Source organism: Lissotriton helveticus, chromosome 6 (genome assembly GCF_964261635.1).
Source record: "Lissotriton helveticus chromosome 6, aLisHel1.1, whole genome shotgun sequence".
Taxonomy (NCBI): domain Eukaryota; kingdom Metazoa; phylum Chordata; class Amphibia; order Caudata; family Salamandridae; genus Lissotriton; species Lissotriton helveticus.
In genome coordinates, this window is record NC_136067.1 from 2,017,113,464 (window position 1) to 2,017,138,910 (window position 25,447).

The 25,447-nt window shown below is 44.5% G+C and overlaps 1 protein-coding gene across 1 annotated transcript in view; it reads left to right on the forward strand.

Moving 5' to 3' along the window:
• Window positions 1–25,447, forward strand: part of LOC144762000 (fucolectin-like) — an 824,530-nt gene that overhangs the window by 688,038 nt on the left and 111,045 nt on the right. Inside the window, exon 4 of the mRNA XM_078647165.1 lies at window positions 6,401–6,704. Coding sequence (XP_078503291.1) covers window positions 6,401–6,704 — 304 coding nt within the window. The remainder of the gene's footprint in view (window positions 1–6,400; window positions 6,705–25,447) is intronic.

Sequence of the window (25,447 nt, forward strand, 5' to 3'; positions counted from 1 at the left end):
GCTTGCGATCTAATTAGACAAGCGATATTCCTCCAGCCCCTGATAAGGCATACGAGTTCTCATAACAAATCAAACCTATGACAACCTGGAAAAACCGTGCGGCCATTGTTTTGATTTCACAGAGAACTTCAGTAAAAGAATGTGCTAACGAGCAAGTCGTATGACATCTTTATTGACGTATCTATGTCCATCCTTACGTCAATCTCGGCACCTTAAAGGTATAAATATTACCGATCTTGCCCTATGCAAACACACGCGTGGTGACGAGACGGAGCAGCCATACTTGCCGAAGCCCAGAGCAGAGCAGACCCCGCTGGCAGCAGCCCCGCCTTCCTGACGCGCTGAGAGACGCGCTGCTTTCTCCTGCCGAGAATCCAGCACCGGCGTTTCTGGGTAGCCCTTGCAGGCAGCCTGGAATATCGAGACCAGAGAGAGAGATATCATTCCTCATTCATCCTAACTTCCAGGTACAGAACTGAATAACCCCTCACAGAGAATTCTTTAGTTATCCACTTGGCAAAAACAAACTTAACTTAAACTGTAACTTTTTATTCCCGCCCACGTATTAGGCTTAGGTCAGGTACACGGGGTAGGCGTATTTAGAAACACCAGTTGAGTACGTTTAGTCAAATGTAAATGTTTATGTAATATATTTTATTCATTTTAAACCTTCATATGGCTTAGAAACCATATAAATGTTTTTACAGTATTATTTTATACTTCTGCTTCTAATGTATGCACTTTACTTAACTATAAGTATTGCAATAATATCGATCCATTTCTCATGTATGAGAAAAGAGACTGATCAATAAATACCACCTTTTTATTGAACACGCCCGTCTCTTCCTTTTCTCTACAATCTGATGAGACTAAGAATGCACGTACTGACTGAGTAAAATAATTGCCTTTTGTTCACACGACTCTCGAGATTTACTCTTGATTAGGGGAGAGCAAAGTTGTCATGTTCTATGGTTGTCAGAAACTAAATCCCTTCTTGTCTAATCAGGGAAGTTACTTCTTTCCTGAACATTCGAGAAAGTTTCTAGTGAACTCTGAGCTAAGCTGGCAAACCCAAAACTTTAAGTCTAGTATCGACAGTAGTAGACCTAGTTAACGTCTGGCCTAGGCCTTTACTGCTGTAGGTATTATTCCAATGCGCAGAGCCTATTGGGAAGATAGGAACTACACTACAATGCTTGATTATATGAACAAAATCCAGTGGTTGTCTTACATAAAAATGTTAGCAATGTATATGGGGCGACCAGAGATCTTTTTCAACCTGGAATCTCTTTGTAAGGCAGACTTAGAGTGGGTAAAAACTAACTTCATCAAGCTAAGGGAGGTAGAGCGGGAAGGAGGAGAACTTTGTAAACCTTCAGTTAGGGGCCATGTTTTGGATACCCTGTCATTAGCAATGTCACCTTACTTGACCATTGTGACAAATCCTTTCCATAGATGGCTTTTGACCAAATTTCGGTTTAACCAAATTTACACAGTTCTCGGGGATTTGGAGGGTTGGAGTAGACCTGAAGATGCTGCTCCGTGCAAATGCGATGATTTTTCCCCGCAAGACACTATGCACTTTATGATCTTTTCCCATTGTACCAAGATGCCAGGAAAAGGTTTATTCTTTCATTACTGAAAAAGATGAATTTTATTCAGTGTAAACCTGCTCTATTGTTTTTACAACTATTAGAATCCCCGGTAACTATGTTTTGTGTTGCCAGCTTTCTTGTAGCGTCTGTTAGAAATAATAGGGTTAGCCAGAAAGCTATTCAAGAATTTGAATCCTCTTAATATACAGACATGGTATCCCTATCAATTGCTTAAACATGGGAATGAATGATCATGTATTTCATTTGATTTGAAATGCATTTTTATCTTGTATACTACATTTTTACAGATTTTTAACGCTTTTTGTATTTGTATAGCATACTTTTATGATTTTAAATAATCGAATAAAGTGGTTTTGACTGACTGACTGACTGACTGACTGATCATTTAATAGTCTTGATCAATAGGTTTATTTATAATTTGTTACAAATAGATTGTGGAATACAGAGTTGTTGATTGTTATTTTTTCAGATATGGAAAACAGAAATGAATAAAGATAACAGTTAACGAACCTAAGGAAGAATGAAATATTCGAATTAATGGACTCCTCAAGGTAGGCTAGCAGGCATTAGAATCAAGGCGAGAGGAAATAGAAAGGTGCATGGTTTTACTAATGCAAGGTTTTCTTCCATTTTGTTTTTTTCTAGACATATAACACAGAGGGGAGAGATATAACAAATAACCCTCCTCGAATCAATAGTAATAATTGACAGCACAAGAGTGGCTTACAGATTTTAATAGGTATGTCTTGTTGACTAGGGAGGTGGTGATTGGGTAGCTTGGTGATTCACATTCAGCACATAATAAGATCCCCAACATAGGTTTTTTAAATTTTATTTTTAGAAATTGATTCTTCAGATTGATGATCATTGATAACAAAGCAGTTGCTGATAAATGAACAATTGACGGATAAATAAACATAGGTATGTCCCTTTAGTTCTTTTTTCTCTGAAACAGTGTGTGGAGAGTAAATTGGCAATTCAATGTATAAGCGTGTTTTAACTGAGACCATCAATATAGATACACTTTTTTCAATTATTGTGTTCTGGGATATTATCTTCAGAATGGAGATAGGCAGGAGTATGAAAAAGACAGTTGTTGGGTTAAAAGAAACTGGCCTTTTTCTTTTGGAATTTGATCTGTAATATTTATTGTGCGATGCTTATTATAACACTGACCAGTATGTATATATATTTGCCTTGCAGCCCTGATGACGTCTGCCAATGGATGAAACGCGTAGGCTGACAGGAATGATTTGATGTTGAACATATGATGCTGTCATTGACATTTGTGGAATAAAATTTATATTTTGTCACAACGAAGACCTGCCTCCCAACACTTTTTTCGTGGATTAGTTGTCAAATTGTGGACTGAAATAATTGCAGCTACTTGGAGAGCGCTCCTTTCCCATTAGCCATAATAGCAACTAGAGTGCTGCCTGCCTAATATGGCACCCTCTGTTGTCTACAGTATCTTTTTGTTGATAAGTCCAACAATAGTATCTTCAGATTTGGGATTTCTGCTAATTCGATAATGAAACCAACACATAAATAAAAAAAAATTCTCAAACCTGAATCAAAAATAAGAATAGTACGTCTATATCACTGTAATCAAACCTCCAATTGAACCCAGAATCAATATTGCATAATCAAATAACTCACTCACAGCATAACAATTCATCCCTCAGTACAGACCACAGTATTCAGTACCACACCGGAACACTCTCAGTCACCAAAATGCCATCAGTATCATATGACTATATACATACTTACAATCCAACTTGTTCAGGAGCAGCACCACAAACCAAGAACACTGCAAAACCCAGTAGGAAAATCCACTATGACTAGGGACAGGGCAAAAAGGGAAATGTCTAAAGCAGAAAGGATGTGTTCTAAACTCGCAATACTCGTTTGCTATCACAAATTTGTGGGTGCGAAGGACCCTGCAATTTTGACAGCCCAAAATTGTACCTTTACAGAACACCAACAATTTGATGAATTGGTGACACTGTTAAACCTCAATTTCAAGAATTAATGGGGCCAGGAGGTAAGGCTCCTCCCAACACAGCACAAATATCTTAATTACAGTCAATAAATTTAAACATCCTGCTCAAAAACTGCAAGTTCTAGATCAGCTGAATAGTTGAAATGATTGATTTCAAAAATTCTAAAATGCAGAACAGAATAAGCGCCATGAAGGCTCTCAGAAAATGTGGCATTACAAAGAAGTGTACAATCAAAAATATTCTAAGTTCCAAGTGGGCAGCAAAATCAAGAGCAAAACAGACAGCATTCCTAGTAGCATTAAGGAAAGTTCTCTGAGCCCCCAAAACCGAGGGTTTTTATATATTATCTTCAAATTGGAAATCACTAAAACTGCTGAATAATCATGGTGTGATCAAATGTGTTGCTTTCTCTGCAAATCAGAGCACAACTTTACTAAGTGTCATATTGTCATCGAACCTAAGGACTATCCTGCTACATAAATATTGATTCTGAAAACTCTATACAAATGCCATCCGGAGATGGTGGGACAAACTAGATTTGTAAACAACAGGTTATTATGAATGAATCAAATCAAGACATTTGTAAAGCGCGCTACTCACCCGTGAGGGTCTCAAGGCACTGAGGGGCGAGGGATGCTGCTACTGCTTGAATATCCCGGTCTTGAGTAGCCTCCTGGAGGTTAGTAGGTCTTCGGTTTGCCGTAGTAGGATGGGGAGGGTGTTCCAGGACTTGGCGGTGAGGTAGGAGAATGATCTGCCACCGGTGGTCGCTCTCCTGATGCAGGGAACGGTGGCGAGAGTGAGGTCGGCGGAGCGAATCTGGTGGTTCGGGGTGTAGAAGGTGATCCATTTGTTGAGGTATGCTGGTCCGGTGTTGTGGAGAGCTTTGTGTGCATGGGTGATCCTCTTGTTGACTGGAAGCCAGTGCACGTCTCTCAGGTGGGGTGTGATGTGGCTGTGGTGAGGGATGTCGAGGATCAGGCGGGCAGAAGCGTTCTGAATGCGTTGCAGTTGTTTCAGCAGATTGGCCGGGGCTACCGCGTAGAGGGCGTATTCGTAGTCCAGTCTGCTGCTGATGAGGGCCTGGGTGACCATTCTTCTGGTGTTGGTGGGGATCCACTTGTAGATATTTCGGAGCATGCGGAGGGTGTTGAAACAGGAGGATGAGATGGCGTTGACTTGCTTGGTCATGGAGAGTGTAGATTCAAGGATAAATCTCAGGTTGTGTGTGTAGTCAGTGGGTGTTGGAGCTGCTCCTAGGGTGGTCGGCCACCACGAGTCGTCCCAGGCAGAAGGGGTGGAGCCGAAGATGTCTTGTCCGAGTTCAGCTTCAGACAGCTGATCTTCCTCCATTCAGCATCGGCTTTCATACCTTCATGGAGGTTGGTTTTGGCGGTGAGAGGGTCCTTGGAGAGTGAGAGGATCAGTTGTGTGTCTTCGGTGTAGGAGATGATTTTGAGGTTGTGCAGTCTGGTGACGTGAGCAAGTGGAGCCATGTAGTTGTTGAACAACATCGGGCTGATGGAGGATCCTTGGAGTACAACACAGATGATCTTGCTGGCTTTGGATCGAAAGGGAGGGAGGCGGACGCTCTGTGTTCAGCCGGAGAGGAAGGAGGTGGTCCAGTCCAGTGCTTTGCCTCGGATTCCTGCATCATGGAGGCGGGTGCGTAGGATGCTGTGGCAGACAGTGTCGATGGCAGCTGACAGGTCCAGGAGGATGAGGGCCGCGGTCTCACCATTGTCCAGCGGGGCTCTAATGTCATCGGGGGTGGCGATGAGGCCAGTTTCGGTGCTGTGCCTACTTCGGTAACCCAACTGGGACGGGTCCAGGATGTTGTTTTCCTCTAGGTAGCGGCTCAGCTGTTGACAGTTTTCTCGATGACTTTTGCCGGGTACAGGAGCAGGGAGATGGTCTGGAAGTTCTTGAGGTCCTTGGGGTGAATAGTATACAGTGAGCTAAAGGAATAACTTTGAAGTAAAGTTACAGTTTGGATACTAGGCCCGGAAGGGTTCATCGAGACCAGGAAGAAAAAAATCCATGGAAATAAGCAAACATAGTTTTGCTTGACTGTGTACCGCAGAAATGACAGATAGTGAAATGTGCCGGGAAAAGGCATCCATTTTGAACAATATGATTGCTAGGCCCAAATTGAGGCCTATTTAGCAAAGGTCTGGAAAACACTCTTCTATATGTCATGGGGATTAGTTTTAAAGACAATGGTAGAATATTTGTGTGTACATATGTCATTGAGTGTAAAACCCCATTCCGTATGCTGTTAATGCTGCACAAAAATATGAATGCATAACATTTCTAACAATATATAGGAGATAATTACTCATAGACTAAACGATGTATACTTGAATCCATTGTATAGAGTTTGAGGGAAATGTATCATGAGTTCAGGGACCTTTTGATTATCCTGGGATTTCGAATATGTCGGAAAAATGTTACTTGAGACCACTAGAGTTGGTGCAGGTATCTCTGGCAAGAGTTGTGTGCAAAGCCTTTAAAGTGTTTCCAGTCTTTCAAGTAAATATTTCCTTGTGAATGGTCACGTTGGTCTATTATGCATGTCTTGCATGCCTTTAATTGTTTGCGGTATTTATGATGTTAAAACCTCTAGCATGGGGGCACTGATTTCTAAACACCCTTGTGTATCGGGTAGATGTATCAATGAACAACTATGCTATTAGATAAACATGTTTTAGCGCTGGGTATTATACTAGTGACGTAACTCCTACAGGCCTCTTCTAACCTAATGCGCTTGTTTATTTTCAGGTGAAAATGTGGCTTTGGGTGGGTGTGCCACCCAGTCAAGTATTCTTCTTCACGACACCCACCGCGTAGGTTTCCTGTCCCATGCGATCAATGCAATTGATGGAAACCCGGATCCCAATTTTTCCCATGGATCGTGCACCCATACAGAGATGGAAGATGATCCCTGGTGGAGGGTGGATTTATTGAGCACATATCAAGTTAATGTCATTTCTGTCACCGTCAGATATAACTTTAAGGAAAGGATGAATGGAACAGAAATTCTCGTCGGGAATTCACTCATTAACTATGGAAATAACAATAAAAGGTAAAGTTAAACGTTTGTTCACTTTTAGTCGCAGTTTATAGATAACAGATGCTTGTTAGTTAGATCTGTGTCATGATATTTGTATTCCAACGTTTGCAGCTTCAAACCTACTTTCGATGAGAGTAATTTGTGCAGTCTCTAACTTGAAATGAAGTATTTACTGTCCCAGATACATAATTTAAATGAATTTTATGGGGAAAAAAGCAGATCTCCTATATTAGACACACTTCAGGCCATCCGTAGTGGTTGATCAGCTGTACCCTATTTTTCAAGAGTTCAACTAATTATTTCCTTTATTACATTAATTTTGTTCCATTGAGATCTAGGCTTTCTCACTAGATATGAAGTGGGCTGCTTCATGCCGCTCCACTCACAGAGTATATCTTTAGCACTTATGACTGGTGCACTTCTACATCCGATGCAAGTCAGGGAACTTGGCCATATTTTGACAGTTCGATTTCTGCCCAAACATACGTATAAGAATTAGTCACCTACTAAGAATTAGTCACCTACTAATTGATGCTGTGGCACGTTTACTTGTGCTAAGAGTAAACGTGACTGAATCTGGCCCCCTTTAAACATATTGATCAGATCAGAATATATTTTTTGTTCCAGTTACTTAAAACCATGTACAAAATGACACATTTATAAAAAAAAGAAAAACAAATAAATACAGACAATACGCCCAAATAAAGAAATATATACAAAAAAGCATAACAATATTTTTTTTTGTTTTAATTGTCCCCCTATTTAAGTCATCAAAGATTTGCATTCCCACCTCCTACTTGCTAAAGTTACAAAATGGCCCTGCCTGTCCCACTTGTGTTGATGAAGTGCCCCTAAAACAGAATAAATTGACTCACATATTTTTCTTATCTCTTTCATATTAAAAGTTTGTTTCAGTAGGTTGTATGATGAAACCACGCATACTAATACCACGCCCGCCATTTCATTGCTGCCCGTACAACATGTGCATCATCATCACGCTTGCATTTTGCACGATACCGTGCGTGCCTTTACCACGCATGCCTTTACCACGATAATATCGTCATAAAGGCATGTTTGGTAAGGGCCTCTAGGTATTCAATTAATTAATGCGTGGTAAAGGCATTACCTTTATAATCTGGTATTATTTGGTCAGGCGCCTTGACGCCCACCTGGGCTTAGTTGCGCGTTAAAAATCGTTTTTCATTTCATTTCCTGGTGTTTTGTCAGGGCATATCCGTAATTAGGATTAGTCTCTGTTATCTGGTATTATTTGGTCAGGCGCCTTGACGCCCACCTGGGCTTAGTTGCGCGTTAAAAATCGTTTTTCATTTCATAATGGCATGCGTGCCGTTGCGATACACTGGCATGAACGTACCACATGTTTTGTTGTTTCTCCCGACATGATCCGTTCACAGTGCTAAATAGACACTGTGAACGGACTAACATTTTCTGGCGAGACAGAGAGGGCCCTGCCCATTCTTGAACCTTAAGTCCGCCAGTCTAAGGACAAGCGGATGGGTCCTGAGAAGTAAAGGTGAGTTGAATGCTGCCTGGTATGCCTGCACCTGGCCCTGACCCCTAAAATCACCCCCTGCCTCAGCCCTCTAGTCCTCTGTCCTGAACCCTAGGTTTCTGCCCTTTTCTTGTCCCTAAGTCAAAAAGCTGCCACCCCAGCCGCAGGCCCCTTGCCCAGCCCGAACCCTAAGCCGAGCCCATTTTCTCGGCCACCACCCCTGCTGCAGTCCCCCACCCGGCACTGACTTCCTAACCCATTAACATTATGGCCCTGAACCCTAAGTCTGTCCCTTTGCCTGGCCCTGATCCCCATAGCCATCACCCCTGCCACAGTCCCCCACCCGGCCATGAGCTCCTAATCCATGACCAATGAACATGCCTTTACCATGCCTTTGTTTGTGGTAAAAGCTTTGTAGTTACGGACATGCCTGGTAAAGGCATGTTCGTTGTAAAGTATTCCTGGTAATGGAATCATGCGTAGTTAAGACCCCGTAATAATGGTTGTTTCACGTTTCAGTAGATCCTTGCGAATGTCCAATAACTCAGGACATACATAGATAATGTGTTCCATTTTTTCCCTCTCCCAGCTGCAAAGACAGCAAGTGCTGTTTAATCGTGAGAGGTTTTCCATCATACTTCAAACTGATAAAAAGGTAGAGGAGTATGAAGCATAAGAAAGATGATATTACCTTTGTGCTGAAGTTGAAATCACATGGTCGTTTGGTTAAAACTTCGGAGTGACTGTCGTCATTTTGTGCAATTTATGATCGGTGGATCATACTTGGTCAGCATGTCATTAACACAAGGTTCTGACAGTGGTACTTCACTGTGTGGTTTAGAAACTTAATTTCTAATGTTAAATTTTATGGTGTTATGAGCCGCCCCTTAACTGACTATGCAATAGTGGATACAGTTAATTGTAATCCGGGCTGTAATCTGCATTAGTCCCAGTTCTCATTTTATTCGACTGCTGTGTTGCTTTTCATAAACACATTCCTGATACCACTCGTAACCACAGTTTCTAGTTTCATAATGGTACCCGGAGGCCAACAAATATCACCATATGTACAAACTGGAACCAACTTGGCGTTAGTCACTGTTACCATAGTGCCTATGGCACTCCCACCGTATTTAAATGCAGAGGGGCCTATTTATAAGCCCCTTGTGCCACCCGTAAGTCCCTTTTTCCCACGTTAAGTGACGCACCGGTGGCGGAAGGGCCGTCTTAAATAAGCCCCTTGCACCGCCGAAGCGTCTTTTTTTGCGACACTCCAGTGGCGCAGGAGACTGCTCCATATTAACCAGACAGCACTAAACCAATTTTTTGGGCTTAATTCAGTCTTGTAAATATTGTTCCCTTTAACGCAGAGAACTGCGTTAAAGGGGCGTGCAATGAGTGCTGCTGGGGGTGTTCCCAGCAACATCCATGGCTTTTTGCCACTGCCACAGATTTATGAGAAATCGGAACTTTGAGGTAGCGCCAAGAACTTCTCTTTCTGCACAAAAACAATCATCCCTGCAACACAGACACCCTAGCACCATGGTGAAAAGGTGACTGCATTGGCGCACAGCAGGACATTGTGCACTAGCACAGGGGAAAAGGACAGGAATGCACTATATCTGATAACTACAACACTTTCCTGCCCTTTTCTTTTTCTAAAGGGCAGGGTAGCAGCAAGGCCTGCAGCACTGCCCCATGGCAAAAATGTGTACATGAGGCCCAAAGTTTTTCATCACTCCAGAGATTATTGTCAATTTCTGCCGCAGGTATTCCATATGGGCGTTGAAGTTTAATTCATTGTACTATATTCCATTCCAAGGTATAATTAAATGTACACCTGCTCAGTTTCATCTGGACCAAAAAACAGGTTCAAAGCATGACTTTGGTTTTGTTGATGTTAATCTGTAGGTCACGTTGTCCACGTTATAGGTATGTAGTCCGGTGATCTGGATTTGGCGGTCACAATGTAGTAGTTGATAAAATGATCAAGTCCTCGGTGTATGACAGGAATTCCATTTTGGTGTTTGCTAGTTTGGGGTTACCCCCCATAACTTGCTGCAGCACCGCTGCAAGATCTGAAATATATAAGCTAAGTAATAGAGGGTCTAGAATGCTGACTTTTTTTACTTAGCCTATTGTATGTGTAGATTTTTGTTGTCATTCCTCTGCCGTGGGAAAGTTTCATTCTCATCGACGTGCCACTGTAGAGATCAATTATGAGTTTTATGTAGATCGTTCTCAATCCCCCACAAACTCAGTTTAGCACTTAGGGGTTGATTAGGATGGCGGGCGGACGTACCGGCCGATGTACCGGTGGTCACAACATAGGCATTATGATGCGACCGCCACCACAGGGGTTGCAATGCCTATACTTTTTGGTGCAACAAGGTGCAGGGATATGTAGGGGGGCACCCGATGTGCTCCCAGTGCCCATATCAGAGGGCCAGGGGAGAAGGGGGGCACTCTAGGGGCCCCCAAAGTCCATTTCAGCCCGCCTTTTCATTGCTAGTTAACTGCCATGAAAAGGCGGATGGATAGGGCACCGCCACTATGGTAGAGAATACAACCCCCTCCACCACACCTGTGGGCTCAAGGACCCCTTGGGACGCGTGGCAGTCGGTCTTGCTGACCACCAACCATCTGCCAGACATTGAAATATGGTAAATACAGTGAGCAACCCAATATACCCTTGGGGGCTTTGGTGAGAATATGAAATGGGTAAGAGGTGCCTCCAAGGGAGTTTGTTCCACAAATATTTCAATGTTTTTTTGAAGTATTACTGTGAAGGACAATTTAATGGTCCTAATAGAGTTTAGTTCAGTCAAACATATGTATTCAATTCACAAATGTCTGTTCATGCAAAGATACATTCAACATAAAAGAATGAACAAAACAATAACAGAAACAAAAACAAAAACAAGCAGGTGTATATGAAAAATATTGAATTTTATCAAAAAATGAGTCACAAGGGATTTAAAATACAAATATATATACACAGGTATACAGGAAGAAATACGACAATCTCAATTCACTCCTCTGTAGAACCTGAGCACACCTATCCAATATGAAAGTATTATTAATTCTTATAGGATGAGGGTGAGGGTCGACGTTCCGGTCTCCTATGAATGTTTCTTTGAGACCATCTTCAGGACTGATCAATTAATATTTGTAAGGCCCTAATGTAAAGTGAAACAGAAATATTTACAATTACAATTGAGTCAAATCCAATAATTTCATTAAACAGTATACACCTAGAAGTAACACAACATACAAGACATTAAACTAAACAATACAAACAGTTATTCAAATTGGAAACACATTAAAGCTATCTGCTACCCTTTCAAATTTAAATGGCAAAACAGATTGAGATGAGATCAGTAATTATGACCTAATAATCTCATTCTATCTTAGGTAAAAGGTCCTGGCAGGAGTACATCCGATAGTTAAAAAATGGACATAGTTTGTAATCATTATATACATTATATACATTGTATTTCTTTTCATTATTTTTATGCAAACGATTTGTTCAAGGATAAAAATAATGCGTCATTCAAAAAGGCGTAATTCACAGAGGGCAAGCATGTTGTAAATTTGTACCTTAATTTATTTGCCCCAGGAGTGGATGAAGAATTGTTGGTATATAGTGAGATCAAATTCAGGCACAAGTTTGCTGAATGGGAAAATTAAGATAAAGTCTATATTAGAGACCAATGTGTAATAGGCCATCATTTGATAAAAGGAGATGTAATTTTTATCGTACCATTTTTAGTTCTTTGTCACGGAAATAAGGAACTTGAGAAACGATGGACAGCTGAATGGAAACATTAAAATGAAGTCTATATTGAATACCAATGTTCAATAAGTAATCAAAGAGAAATCGGAGAATATACTTTCCTTGTCATACCTTAATTTCAGTTCTTTGTCACGGAAATAAGGGATTCGAAAAGCGAGGAAAGGAAATCGTCTATGAATCTGTAATTACATGTGTATGTATCAGATGTTTTAAATACACAAACTGTAGCAAACGACTCACTAGGAGAGGCTGTTATAGCTGGTTACCTTATAAGAATCCAATCTGTCGTGTGGTCTAAGTATTCACAATATCTCGATGCCTCAATGTAGGCGAGAAGCTTGGAGCTTGTGGGCTTTCAAATCGTATATTCTAAGAGATTATGAGGAAAGTATCATAATCTATCAATCATCATATCGATTTTTGGAAAACGCTTGACAGAATTATTAAAGTAAAGCGCGATTGAATTACCTTCAGAGTAATAAGATACAATCACAGTGAAAGCGATGATCTTCTTGTATCAATCTGCAAGAAGGGAAGGAGTCATGACTAAGTTACTTGAACGAGATAGCCGCAAAGCGAGTTTGAATAAATAAATAAACAAACATCGCTGGGATCAATCTGAAACAGTTACCTGGAATGGAGCCTTAGTCGTACCGCAGTGCCGTAGTCTTAGTCGTACCGCAATGCCAAATCACGCAGAATGAAGAAGACAAAATGCGTGTTCAGACGCGCTTAAGTTCATTTGTTTGGAGGTCGAAAGGGGACTAATTGAAAATAACGGGCGCCATCTTTAAAGAGTAATATTGTGACGCTTGTCAAATTTAGTTATATCATATTATTGGCATTTAAATAAATAGGAACTTTTAATAGAGCTACCACGCCTAGCCTTAGCTAAAGAATCTATTTAGTCTCCTAAGTTAATACGTATTTGGCGATCAATAGAGGACTGATTCAGAATATCGAGCGCCATCTTACAGAGATGTAACATTATAGCATAACGTCATGTTGACATTAGAGTTGAAAAATACTTTAACTAGTGGACATTAGTTTCTATTAGACATGATTTTGCGAGCATTACTATATCAGTTTGAACACAGCCATATGCAAATCAGTCTTAACCCTGTACCCCATGGGAACAGTCCATGCCTTAAATGCCAAGCCAGGTCCTCCCTGGACTGGAAACAAGCATCCTAGGACCGGTTTTGGGCTTTCAAACCTCATCAGCCAGGATAGCTTGATTCCAGTGGCGTGGAGAGTATGGGACTAACATCTGAGCAGACCCGTCCCACTCGGGGTGACAAATGCAAAAACAACAGTAGATGGACAAAATGCAGAACAATGTCATACATTGCCCCCAGTACAGAGATCTGGGTCTAAATCCATCGCATTTTTGCTCACCATGCCATTCCAGTTTGAACTCAGCCATATGCAAATTAGTTTTGAACCTGTGCCCCATGGGAACAGTCCAGCTGGAACTGCCAAGCCAGGTCCTCCCTGGACTGGAAACAAGCATCGTAGGACCGGCTACAGGCTTTCAGCCCTCATCAGCCAGGATAGCTTGATTCTAGTGCATTGGACAGCACAGGACTTACGTATGAGCATACCCGTCCCACTTGGGTGACAAATGCAAAAACAACAGTTGATAGACAGAATGCAGAACAATGTCATACATTCACCCCAGTATAGAGTTCTGGGCCTAAATCATAGTTTTTTTGCTCACCATGCAATTCCAGTTTGAACGCAGCCATATTCAAATCAGTCTTGACCCTGTGCCCCATGGGAACAGTCCAGTCCAAACTGCCAATCCAGGTTCTCCCAGGACAGGAAACAAGCATCCTACGACCAGTTTCAGGCATTCAGCCCTCATCAGCAAGGATACTTTGATTCAAGTGGCATGGAGAGCACGGGACTCACGTCTGAGCATACCCATTCCACTCGGGGGTGACAAATACAAAAACAACAGTTGAAGGACAGAATGCAGAACAATGTCATACATTCACCCCAGTAAAGAGATCTAGGCCTAAATCCATAGTTTTCTTGCTCACCATTTCAGTTTGAACCTAGCCGTATGCAAATCAGTCTTGACCCTGTGCCCCATGGGAACAGTCCAGCCCGAACTGCCAAGTCAGGTCCTCCCTGCACTGGTAACAAGCACCCTAGGACCGGTTTCAGGCTTTCAGCCCTCATCAGTTAGGATAGCTTGATTCAGGTGGCATGGAGAGCATGGGACTCACGGCTCAGCATACCCATCCCACTCGCGGTGACAAATGCAAAAACAACAGTTGAAGGACAGAATGCAGAACAATGTCAGACATTCACCCCAGGATAGAGATCTGGGCCTAAATCTATTGTTTTTTTGCTCACAATGCCCTTCTAGTTAGAACCCACCCATATGCAAATCATTCTTGGCTCTAAGCCCCATGTGAACAGTCCAGCCCAAACTTCCAAGACTGGTCCTCCCTGGACTGGAAACAAGCATCCTAGGACTGGATTCAGGCTTTCAGCCCTCATCAGCCAGGATTGCTTGATTCCAGTGGCATGGAGAGCACAGAACTCACGTCTGAACATACCATTCCCACTCGGGGTGACAAATGCAAAAACAACAGCTGATGGACAGACTGTAGAACAATGTCATACAGTCACCCTTAAACAGAGATCTGGGCCTATATCCATCGATCTTTGGCTCGTCGTTCAAGTTTGAACCCAGCCGTATACAAGTCATTCTTGTCCCTGTGCCCTATGGGAACAGTCCAGCCCGAACTGTCATGCCAGGTCTTCCCTGGAGTTGAAACAAGCATCCTAGGACCGGTTTCGGGCTTTCAGCCCTCACCAGCCAGGATAGCTTGATTCCAGTGGCATGGATAGCACGGGACTCACGTCTGAGCATACCTGTCCAACTCGCTTTGAAAAATGTAAAAACAACAGTTGATGGACAGAATGAAGAACAATGTTCTACATTCACTACAATACATATATCTGGACCTAAACCCATTGTCGTTTTTGCTCACCATGCCATTCCAGTTTGAATCCAACCATATGCAAATCAGTCTTGACCCTGTGCCCCATGGGAACAGTCCAGCCTGAACTGCCAAGCCAGGTACTCCCTGGACTGGAAACAAGCATCCTAGGGCCAGTATTGGGATTTCAGTCCTTATGAGCCAGGATAGCTTGATTCGAGTGGCATGGAGAGCAAGGGACTCACGTTTGAGCACACCTGTCCCACTCGGAGTGACAAATGCAAAAACAACAGTTGATGGACAGAATGCAGAACAATGTCATACATTCAGTTCAGTTCAGTTCAAAATACTTTTATTCGATTAACATAAGATAATCATAAAAAGTGCATCATACAAATACAGTTTGTATAAAATCACATTAATACATTGTAAGTTACAGGTAAAGAAACAATACATGAAATATAGAAAGGATTTAAATCAAACAGGCGACTAACACTGAGACGTTTGGCCTATTTTGCTGCGAGTCAATAAACAAGATTTTTAAAAAAGGGCAACATTCTTAGCCACATATTGTGATTCTAGCAGCTGTAGTGCCAGAAAAGCTGGGCGACATGACCTCAACCCCATTTGGCGCAAGAGTGGAGTAATCCAACGCTTGCGCGCTTGCCTATAGTAACGACAAAACAAAGTAAGATGAATAGTCGATTGGGGAGAGTCTTGGTCGCATGGGCATTTACTTAATTCGTGGGACCAATTGGACACAGTTGGAAAAGTGACGAGACGAAAAAGTAAATTAAATCGAAACCTAGTCAGTAAATATTTTTCATAGTTAGATAAATAAAAAGTAAGATAGGGCTGGATACCAGCAGAAACTTGGACCATCAGCACTTGCACATTTGTTTGCTTTGTTACTTCAAGAGAAAGACGCAATTCCCTTAGGTGGTTGAGACATAGGTTTTTCAAAGTACTTCTATTAATGTCAACCATCGAAGAGGGCTCGGTGAAGTATTGCGGGCAGTTCAGGTCCTGTAGAAAATTAAAAACATACAGTAACCATGGAATTTTCTTCCAGCAAACCAAATTTAAACAGTCAGAGATCAGGGAGCGTGTTAGATGACATTGTGGCTTGTTCCAGATACGGTGCCATAAAAGAATTGGATGACATTTGATATTGTCAGTAAGATAGTCAATACCAAGTTCGATATGGCTACCGTAGATTGGGGCACTGCGTGGGAGTGCCAGGAGGTATTTTAGGAAGCCATTTTGGACTTTTTGTAAATTGTCTGTGGGTACATAGCCCCAGACTCCTGCACCATATGTTGCTATGCTATGGCATTTAGCTTGATAGATTTTTAGCAATTCAGATGGGGCAGGTTTACCCACCTTCCTAGAAAAGGAGACAAGCGCCGAGGTCGCTCTCTGATAGAGGAGCTTCCTACTTGCCATCCCTCTTCTTCAGGATAGCTGGTCGTCGACCAGCAACCCTAGGTAAGGATATTCTCTAGCTCGTTCCAATCTGGCTTGCTCAATGTAAGGGGGTTTTGGGTTCTTAACCGTGGGTCCTGTATACATGACAAAGGTTTTGCTCTCATTTACTTTTAGTCCCAGAGAAAGCATGAATTGGCAATATTTGTCAAGCTGTTTCTGTAGTTGTACTAGAGTTCTGGCTAGGATTACGGAATCGTCAGCATAAAGTAGCATAAAGTAATGCTGGGATGGGGCGATGGCTGATGGTAGGTAGGTCCTGGCTCCCTTCTAACATGGCTGTTTCCAGCCCGTTTGTATATAGGTTGAACAGGAAAGGAGCCAGGACACAGCCCTGCCTAACGCCTCTTGTGACTGAAAAAGACGGTGAGAGTTCACCGCCAATCCCGTACCTTACACAAGCCGTGGCGTCTGAATAAAGCTCACGTAAGAACTTAATAAGTGAGGGGTCCACACCCAGACCTTCTAGGATGGACCACAACTTGGCATGGATTACGCAGTCAAACGCCGCACTGAGGTCGACGTAGACCAGGTAAAGATTACCCCTTTTTGCCCCCACATACTTGCCTATTAGGAGAGTTAAGTTTAGGGCCTGTTCCACAGTACCAAGCCCCTCCCGGAAGCCATATTGCAGGTCGGTCATGATGTTGTTCTCAGACGCTCAGTCCTGGAGGCGCTCCAGGATCAGGTGTCCCGCGACCTTCCCCATGGAATCCAGGAGGGAAATGGGCCTGTAACAGGCTGGTTTATTGCGGTCACCCTTTTTAAAAATTGGAAGAAGTATAGAAGAGGACCAGGAATCTAATAGGCCAATTTTTGATACTGCCACCATCACCTTAGTGACGATGGGGGACCATAATTCTATGTTAGTGACGAAGATATCAAGGAGGAACTCCGTCGGGGCCAGGAGCCTTACCCGTTTTAGAGGAGGATAATGCATGTATAATCTCACTTAGGCTGAAGTGTAGATCTATTGGGTAAACCTGCATCCTGGGGGGAAGATCGGCAGTCATCGTGGCCTGCGTGGTGCAGACTGAGGGGGGACCACTAAAGATCTGTGAAAAGTGGGACACTCATTCGTCAGCAGTCACTGCCACGTCCAGGTGCTGGTGGGAGTTTACGTCAGCCAAGAAGGGGGATTTGACTACATGCCAAAACTGGGAGCTGTCCTTACTTCGGCAGCTCACATGTAATTGTGCCCATAATTTCTTCTTTTGTTCCTTTTTACAGTTATTTTGGGCCTGCTTGTACTCTGATCGAAGTTTGGCTATTTCCCTTTGGTCTCTAACAGGATTATTGGTTGCCTTTTTTAGGGCGGATAGAGCTTTGCGGCAGGCCGTGTTGAACCATCTTGAAGAAGACTGATTACTCGGTTTGTGGTGACGGAGCAACTCGGCCTGTATAATGTTTAGGATCTCTTGGAAACTGGATATAACCAGTTCGGATGAAGATTAATCCGCCAGGCAGGTGTTTATCGAAGGGAGTGCCCTTGATATGATCTTAGTAGAAATTATTATAGGGTCTATCTTGGACCATTTTACAGAAAATCCATTGGTTCTGTCCATAGCCAAAGAATTCTGGGTCAGTAAGCTCTTTCTATTTGAGTGGGCGTCAACCATATCTAACTTAAAGGTGATACTATTCGAAAAATGATCGCCAAAAGACTCGGTGCTAGTGTTAAATTTAAATAGTTTGCCCTTTAAAGTATAAGAACATAAAATAAAGTCTATAGTGGTTAAAAAGCCCCTGCCGTGGAAAGTGGGTCTGAAATCTTCAGGGTGGTCTACGAGTTTGTTTGCGTACAACAATTCTAATAAGATGAAACTATCGTTCAAGGATTCACCTGGTTGGGAGTGCGAAAAGTGGGTCAAGGGGCAGTCTTCTTCGTCCAGAAGCCCACAAATGCCTTTCTTGTAGTTAGTACACAATGGGACATTGAAATCCCCCCCCCATATTACATGATAGACAAGCGATGATTGCTTAGATCTCTGCTCGTTTACGAGAAATGAGATATCAGTTACAATTTTCACACAATCTGCAGGGGATAGATTATTATAAAAATTAATAAAACAGTATGACGTACAGCTGTTAAAGTTAACCGTTATAATTTGATAGTTTGCAGTGGTATGGAGAACTGAGATATTCTTGACAGCCAAGTTGTTTGAAATATACACTGCTAGGCCTCCCTTAGATCTACCATGAGTGGTAGTACTTGCCGGGGAATGAAATGTTTTGTAGCCTAGTATGTGCAATGGGTCGGATGTCCAGGTTTCTTGGAGACAAATTATCTGATGAGTTTGTACAAAGTCCAACCATGCTTTGAGAATTATCTTTGTACGGAGACCTGCTACGTTCCAGAATAATACGGATAGTGATGGAGTAGGAGGATTTAAGATATTGTCACCTGAACTACCTGGTTGCGGTAAAGTAAGGAGAGGGATACAATTTACTTCAGGGATAGGGGGTGAATGGAGTAGAAAGCTTGGTTGAAAAGGTACTTCTGCTGCCATAGATGTATCATCGTTGTGTGGCAAAGGAAAGGGACTAGAAGGCAGAATCAGGGATGGTAAAAGTTTGGATGAGGTAAGTGGCAGTGAACCAGGGGGAGGGGAAATCATGTTATCCTGGATGTTAGCGGGTGATGGTCAATCCACCATCTCCAGACAGTCATATCTGTTATATGTAGGAACTCCTCTCCATCCAAAAGATGGTGCAGCATCTCTACCCCCTGCCCTGCCCAATCTAGCCAATCAGATCTTCTATTCCGGTTTCCTACCTGGGTCCAGTTCCAATCTGGGCCTGTCACAAAACGGTTAGCTGGCGGGTAAAAAAAGGATAACCGTTTGGTTCCTATTCCATCTTGGGTTGGGTGGGAGCCCCAGGAACAAATATGTTCGACTGCTTGAGGATCTTCAAAATTAATGATAACACAGTCTCCGTGTATTGTTTTTGGCTCTGTGCCTACCCATGGGACCCTGCGGACCGTGGTGACTCTATTGTTGGAATAGGGGGGAAGGGGCCTATTGGCTGACAACCAATGTAGCACTTTATTTTTTAATGACCAGCCTGGTTCTTCTGCATAAGAATTTAACTCAGGAACCCCCGTCATGATGATAACAAACGGGGAGGCATCCGGAGGGAGATGGTTGGGGCGACTGACTTTCCGCTTGATGTTGTAGGCGGCATTTTTGGATGCTGGAGTCTTAGCTAGATTTAGTGCGTGGGTTGCAGCGCGAATTGGACCGGGGGCTAAAGGTGTATCTGGGACTGATGGTGTGTCCGGGCCCTTCTTTGCAGCTAGAGTTGGTATCGTTTGCTGCACTGCCGTACTTGATGGTTTCTGGTGAACTACTACTGTGGTAGTTTTGATTTTGGGGGCTTGAAGAACCGTTGTTGGCCCTTTGTTGATAGGATTGGGGTTGAGGGTCTGAACCACAGGGGGAGTGGGAGTTGGAATCTTGTGAGTTTTGGATTCTAGAGTTAACGCTTCTAGAGATTTTTCTAATTTGGCCAAGGATAGCGCTATGGGTTGCGTATATAGCTTAATTAGTGCCTCTATGCTTTGAAGTAAGTGAATATCTTGAGTGCAAGGGGCATACCCTCTGTCCTCATTGTCAATGAGAGTGATATTAGGCATAGTGGATGAGGGGTTAGTAATGTCTGAGGTAGTGGGATGGGCCTCTTGCTGAGGTGGTGTAGGTTGGTTAGTAACAGAATTTGAAAAAGAAAGTTGTGTGGTGGATTGAGTCGAAGTTTCCGGAGGAGGCCGGGGAATGTTTTTCTGGGCCATATTCTTCTTCCCTTTTGTCCCTCTGTTTTTCTTTGATATAGCACCCTCCCTTAGACCCCGGGTATAAGAGTCCTCCCCACTAGGATTGGTAAAGAGAGTCGGAGTTCTCTCAAGTGATGGACGGGTTTGGGGTGAGGGGGGGAGGGAAAGCTGGGTGGTTGAGAGGTCGATGGACACCGATAGGTCCACAGTACCAGGGACGGTGTGGGAATCCAGTTGTGCGCTAGGATCAAAGTTGCACAACGGAGTTCTAGCTTCTGCCAGTAGACCCATGGAGGAACGTTTGGCTGCAGCCAGATCCTGGGAGACCCGTCTTTCCAGTAGGAGGGCACCCTGATTGATAGCGTCATTGGCTCGTGCAATAAAGTGATCAATCGGGCCAATAGTCTGGGCAACATGGGATGTCTTGGTGCTTCCTGTGGTTCTAGGCGACATACTTGGAATATGGGGACACAGAAATGGAAAGACACAGTATACTATTCCGGGACACAACAGGGCAACAAAGTAAACACTCAGCAATAAAGGGTAAAATTTAAACGATAAAATGTCAGTGGAGTGGCCCAGTCCAGTCTTACCCGGTCTTTAACGGTCTTAAACGGGCCCGCCCTTGGCCCGGGCTTCGCCCCGTGCTCCGACCCGCGCGCGTCCCGCGTCGCGGGGAAGAGCGCGTAGCTAATAACCGTGAAGGCGGTGGGCGTGGCCGCCGGGGGAAGAGGCACCAGCTGAGCAAGTTTGGGATTGCTGGTCCTCGCAGTCCCCCGGACGGCGTAGTTCAGCTGTTTGCCCCTCAAGCCTCTACCCACGACGCTCTCAGCTGGAATCTGTGAGTACCTCTGCCGATTGCAGAAGGCGCTCCCACCAGCAAGTGCGGGCGAGTGGGGAGGCGTGCTGGTCCACAGAGCGCAGGGAAGAGGTCTAACGACAGGTCCTCAGGTCAAAAATCCAATGTGAGCGGCACCCGCGAAGCGGGTGTCGCGAACGGTAAAGAGCTGGAGGCGGTGGGCGTGGCCTCCGGGGGAAGAGGCACCAGCTGAGCAAGTTTGGGATTGCTGGTCCTCGCAGTCCCCCGGACGGTGTAGTTCAGCTGTTTGTCCCTCAAGCCTCTACCCACGACGCTCTCAGCTGGGAGCTGTGAGTACCTCTGCCGATTGCAGAAGGCGCTCCCACCAGCGAGTGCGGGCGAGTGGGGAGGCGTGCTGGTCCACAGAGCGCAGGGAAGAGGTCTAACGACAGGTTCTCAGGTCAAAAATCCAATGTGAGCGGCACCCGCGAAGCGGGTGTCGCGAACGGTAAAGAACTGGAGGCGGTGGGTGTGGCCGCCGGGGGAAGAGGCACCAGCTGAGCAAGTTTGGGATTGCTGGTCCTTGCAGTCCCCCGGACGGTATAGTTCAGCTGTTTGCCCCTCAAGCCTCTACCCACGACGCTCTCAGCTGGGAGCTGGGAGTACCTCTGCCGATTGCAGAAGGCGCTCCCACCAGCGAGTGCGGGCGAGTGGGGAGGCGTGCTGGTCCACAGAGCGCAGGGAAGAGGTCTAACGGAAGGTCCTCAGGTCAAAAATCCAATGTGAGCGGCACCGCAGTACAAAGATCTGGGCCTAAATCCATCATTTATTTGCACACCATGCCATTCCAGTTAGAACCCAGCCACATGGAAATCAGTCTTGAACCTGTGCCCCATGGGAACAGTCCAGCCCGAATGGCCTAGTCAGGGTCCTCCCTGGACTGGAAACAAGCATCCTAGGACCGGTTTTGGGCCTTCAGCCCTCATCACCTAGGATAACTTTATTCCAGTGGATTGGAGAGCATGGGACTCACGTATGAGCATACCCGTGCCACTCAGGGAGAAAAATGCTAAAACAACAGTTGATGGAAAGAATGCAGAACAATGTCATATATTCACCCCAGTATAGAGATCTGGGCCTAAATCCATTGTTTCTTTGCTAACCATGCCATTCCAGTTTGAACCCAGCCATATGCAAATCACTCTTGAACCTGTGCCCCATGGGTATAATCCAGCATGAACTGACAAGCCAGGTCCTCCCTGGACTGGAAACCAGCATCCTAAGACCTGGTTTCTTGCTTTCAGCCCTCATCAGCCAGGATAGCTTGATTCCAGCGGCATGGAGAGCACGGGACTCACGTAAGAGCATACTCGTCCCACTCGGTGTGACAATTGCAAAAACAACAGTTGATGAACAGAATGCAGAACAATATCATGCAGTCACACCTGTACCGAGATCTGGGCCTAAATCCATAATTTATTTGTTCACCATGCCATTTCAGTTTGAACTCAGCCATATGCAAATTAGTCTTGACCCTGTGCCCCATGGGAACAGTCCAGCCCGAACTGCCAAATAAGGTCCTCCATGAACTGGAAACAAGCATCATAGGACCGGTTGCGGGCTTTCAGCCATAATAAGTCAGGATAGCTTGATTCCGGTGGCATGGAAAGCAAGGGAGTAACGTCTGAGCATACCCGTGCCACTCGGGGTGAGAAATGCTAAAACAACAGTTGATGGACAGAATGCAGAACAATGTCATACATTCACCCCAGTACAGAGATCTGGGCCTAAATACATCATTTTTTTGCTCGTCATTCCAGTTTGAACCCAGCCATATGCAAATCAGTCTTGACCCTGTGCCCCATGGGAACAGTCCAGCCCGAACTGCCAAGCCAGGTCCTCCATGGACTGGAAACAAGCATCCTAGGACCGGTTTCAACCCTCATCAGCCAGTATAGCTTCATTCCAGTGGCATGGAGACCACAGGACTCACATCTGAGCATACCCGTCCAATTCAGTGTGACGAATGCAAAAACAACAGTTGATGGACAGAATGCAGAACAATGTGATACATTCACCCCAGTACTGAGATCTAGGGATAAATCCATCGGGTTTTTTTGCTCACCTTGCCATTCCAGTTTGAATCCAGCCATATGCAAATCAGTCTTGACCCTCTGCCCCATGGGAACAGTCGAGCCTGAACTGCTAAGACAGGTCTTCCCTGGACTGGAAACCAGCATCCTAGGACCAGTTTCGGGTTTTCAGCCCTCATCAGCCAGGATAGCTTGATTCCAGTGGCATGCATAGCAAAGGACTCACGTCTGAGCATAACTGTCCCACTCGGGTGACAAATGCAAAAACAAAAATTGATAGACAGAATGCAGAACAATGTCATACATTCACCCCAGTACAGAGATCTGGGCCTAAATCCATCACTTATTTTCCCACATTGCCATTCCAGTTAGAACCCAGCTATATGAAAATCAGTCTTGACCCTGTGCCCCATGGGAACAGTCCAGCCCGAACTTCCAAGCCTGGTTCTCCCTGGACTGGAAACAAGCATCCTAGGACCAGTTTCAGGCTTTCAGCCCTCATCAGCCAGGATAGCTTGATTCCAGTGGCATGGAGAGAACAGAGATCACGTCTGTGCATACCCGTCCCACTCGGGGTGACAAATGCAAAAATAACAGCTGATAGACAGAATGCAAAACAATGTCATACATTCACCCCAGTACAGACATCTGGGCCTAAATACATCATTTTTTTGCTCGTCATTCCAGTTTGAACCCAGCCGTATGCAAATCAGTCTTGGCCCTGTGCCCCATGGGAACAGTCCAGCCTGAACTGCCAAGCTAGGTCCTCCATGGACTGGAAACAAGCATCCTAGGACTGGGTTCAGCCCTCATCAGCCAGTATAGCTTGATTCCAATGGCATGGAGACCACAGGTCTCACATCTGAGCATACCCGCCCAATTCGGGGTGACAAATGAAAAAACTACAGTAGATGGACATAAAGCAGAACAATGTGATACATTCACCCCAGTACTGAGATCTAGGGATAAATCCATTGTTTTTTTTGCTCACCTTGCCATTCCAGTTTGAATCCAGCCACATGCAAATCAGTCTTGACCCTCTGCCCCATGGGAACAGTCCAGCCTGAACTGCTAAGACAGGTCCTCCCTCGACTGGAAACAAGCATCCTAGGACCAGATTTGGGCTTTCCGCCCTCATCAGCCAGGATAGCTTGATTCCAGTGGCATGGAGAGCACAGAGCTTACGTCTGAGCATACCCGTCCCACTCGGGGTGACAAATGCAAAAACAACAGCTGATGGACAGAATGCAGAACAATGTCATACATTCACCCCAGTACAGACATCTGGGCCTAAATCCATCAATTTTTGGCTCATCATTCCAGTTTGAACCCATCCATATGAAAATCGATCTTGACCCTATGCCCCATGGGAACAGTCCAGCCCAAACTTAGAAGCCAGGTCCTCCCTGGACTGGACACAAGCATCCTAGGACCAGTTTCAGGCTTTCAGCCCTCATCAGCCAGGATAGCTTGATTCCGGTGGCATGGAGAACACTGGACTCACGTCTGAGCATACCCGTGCCACTCGGGGTGACAAAAGCAAAAACAACAGTTGATGGGCATAATGCAGAACAATATCATACATTCTTCCGGGGTTCAGAGATCCGGGCCTAAATCCATCTTTTTTTGCTCACCATGCCATTCCAGTTTGAAACCAGCCATATGCAAATCAGTTTTGACCCTGTGCCCCATGGGAACAGTCCCTCCCGAACTGTAAAGCCTGGTTCTCCCTGGACTGGAAAAAAGCATCCTAGGACCGGTTTCAGGCATTTAGCCCATATCAGCCAGGATAGCTTGATTCCAGTGGCATGGAGAGCATGGGGCTCACGTCTGATCATACTTGTCCCACTCGGGGTGACAAATGCAAAAACAACAGTTGATGGACAGAATGCAGAACAATGTCACACATTCACCCAAGTACAGAAATCCGGGCCTAAATCCATAGTTTTTTGGCACACCATGCCATTCCAGTTTGAACCCAGCCATATGCAAATCAGTCTTGACCCAGTGCCCCATGGGAACAGTCCAGCCCGAACTGCCAAGCCAGGTCCTCCCTAGACTGGAAACAAGCTTCCTAGGACCGGTTTCGGGTATTCCGCCCTCATCAGCCAGGATAGCTTGATTCCAGTGGCATGGGGATCACAGGACTCACATCTGAGCATACCAGTCCCCCTCGGGGTGACAAATGCAAAAACAACAGTTGATGGACAGAATGCAGAAAAATGTCATGCATTCACCCCAGTATAGATATCTGGGCCTAAATACATTGTTTTCTCGATCGCCATTCGTGCTTGACCCCTGCAATATACAAATCAGTCTTGAAACTGTGCCCCATGGGAC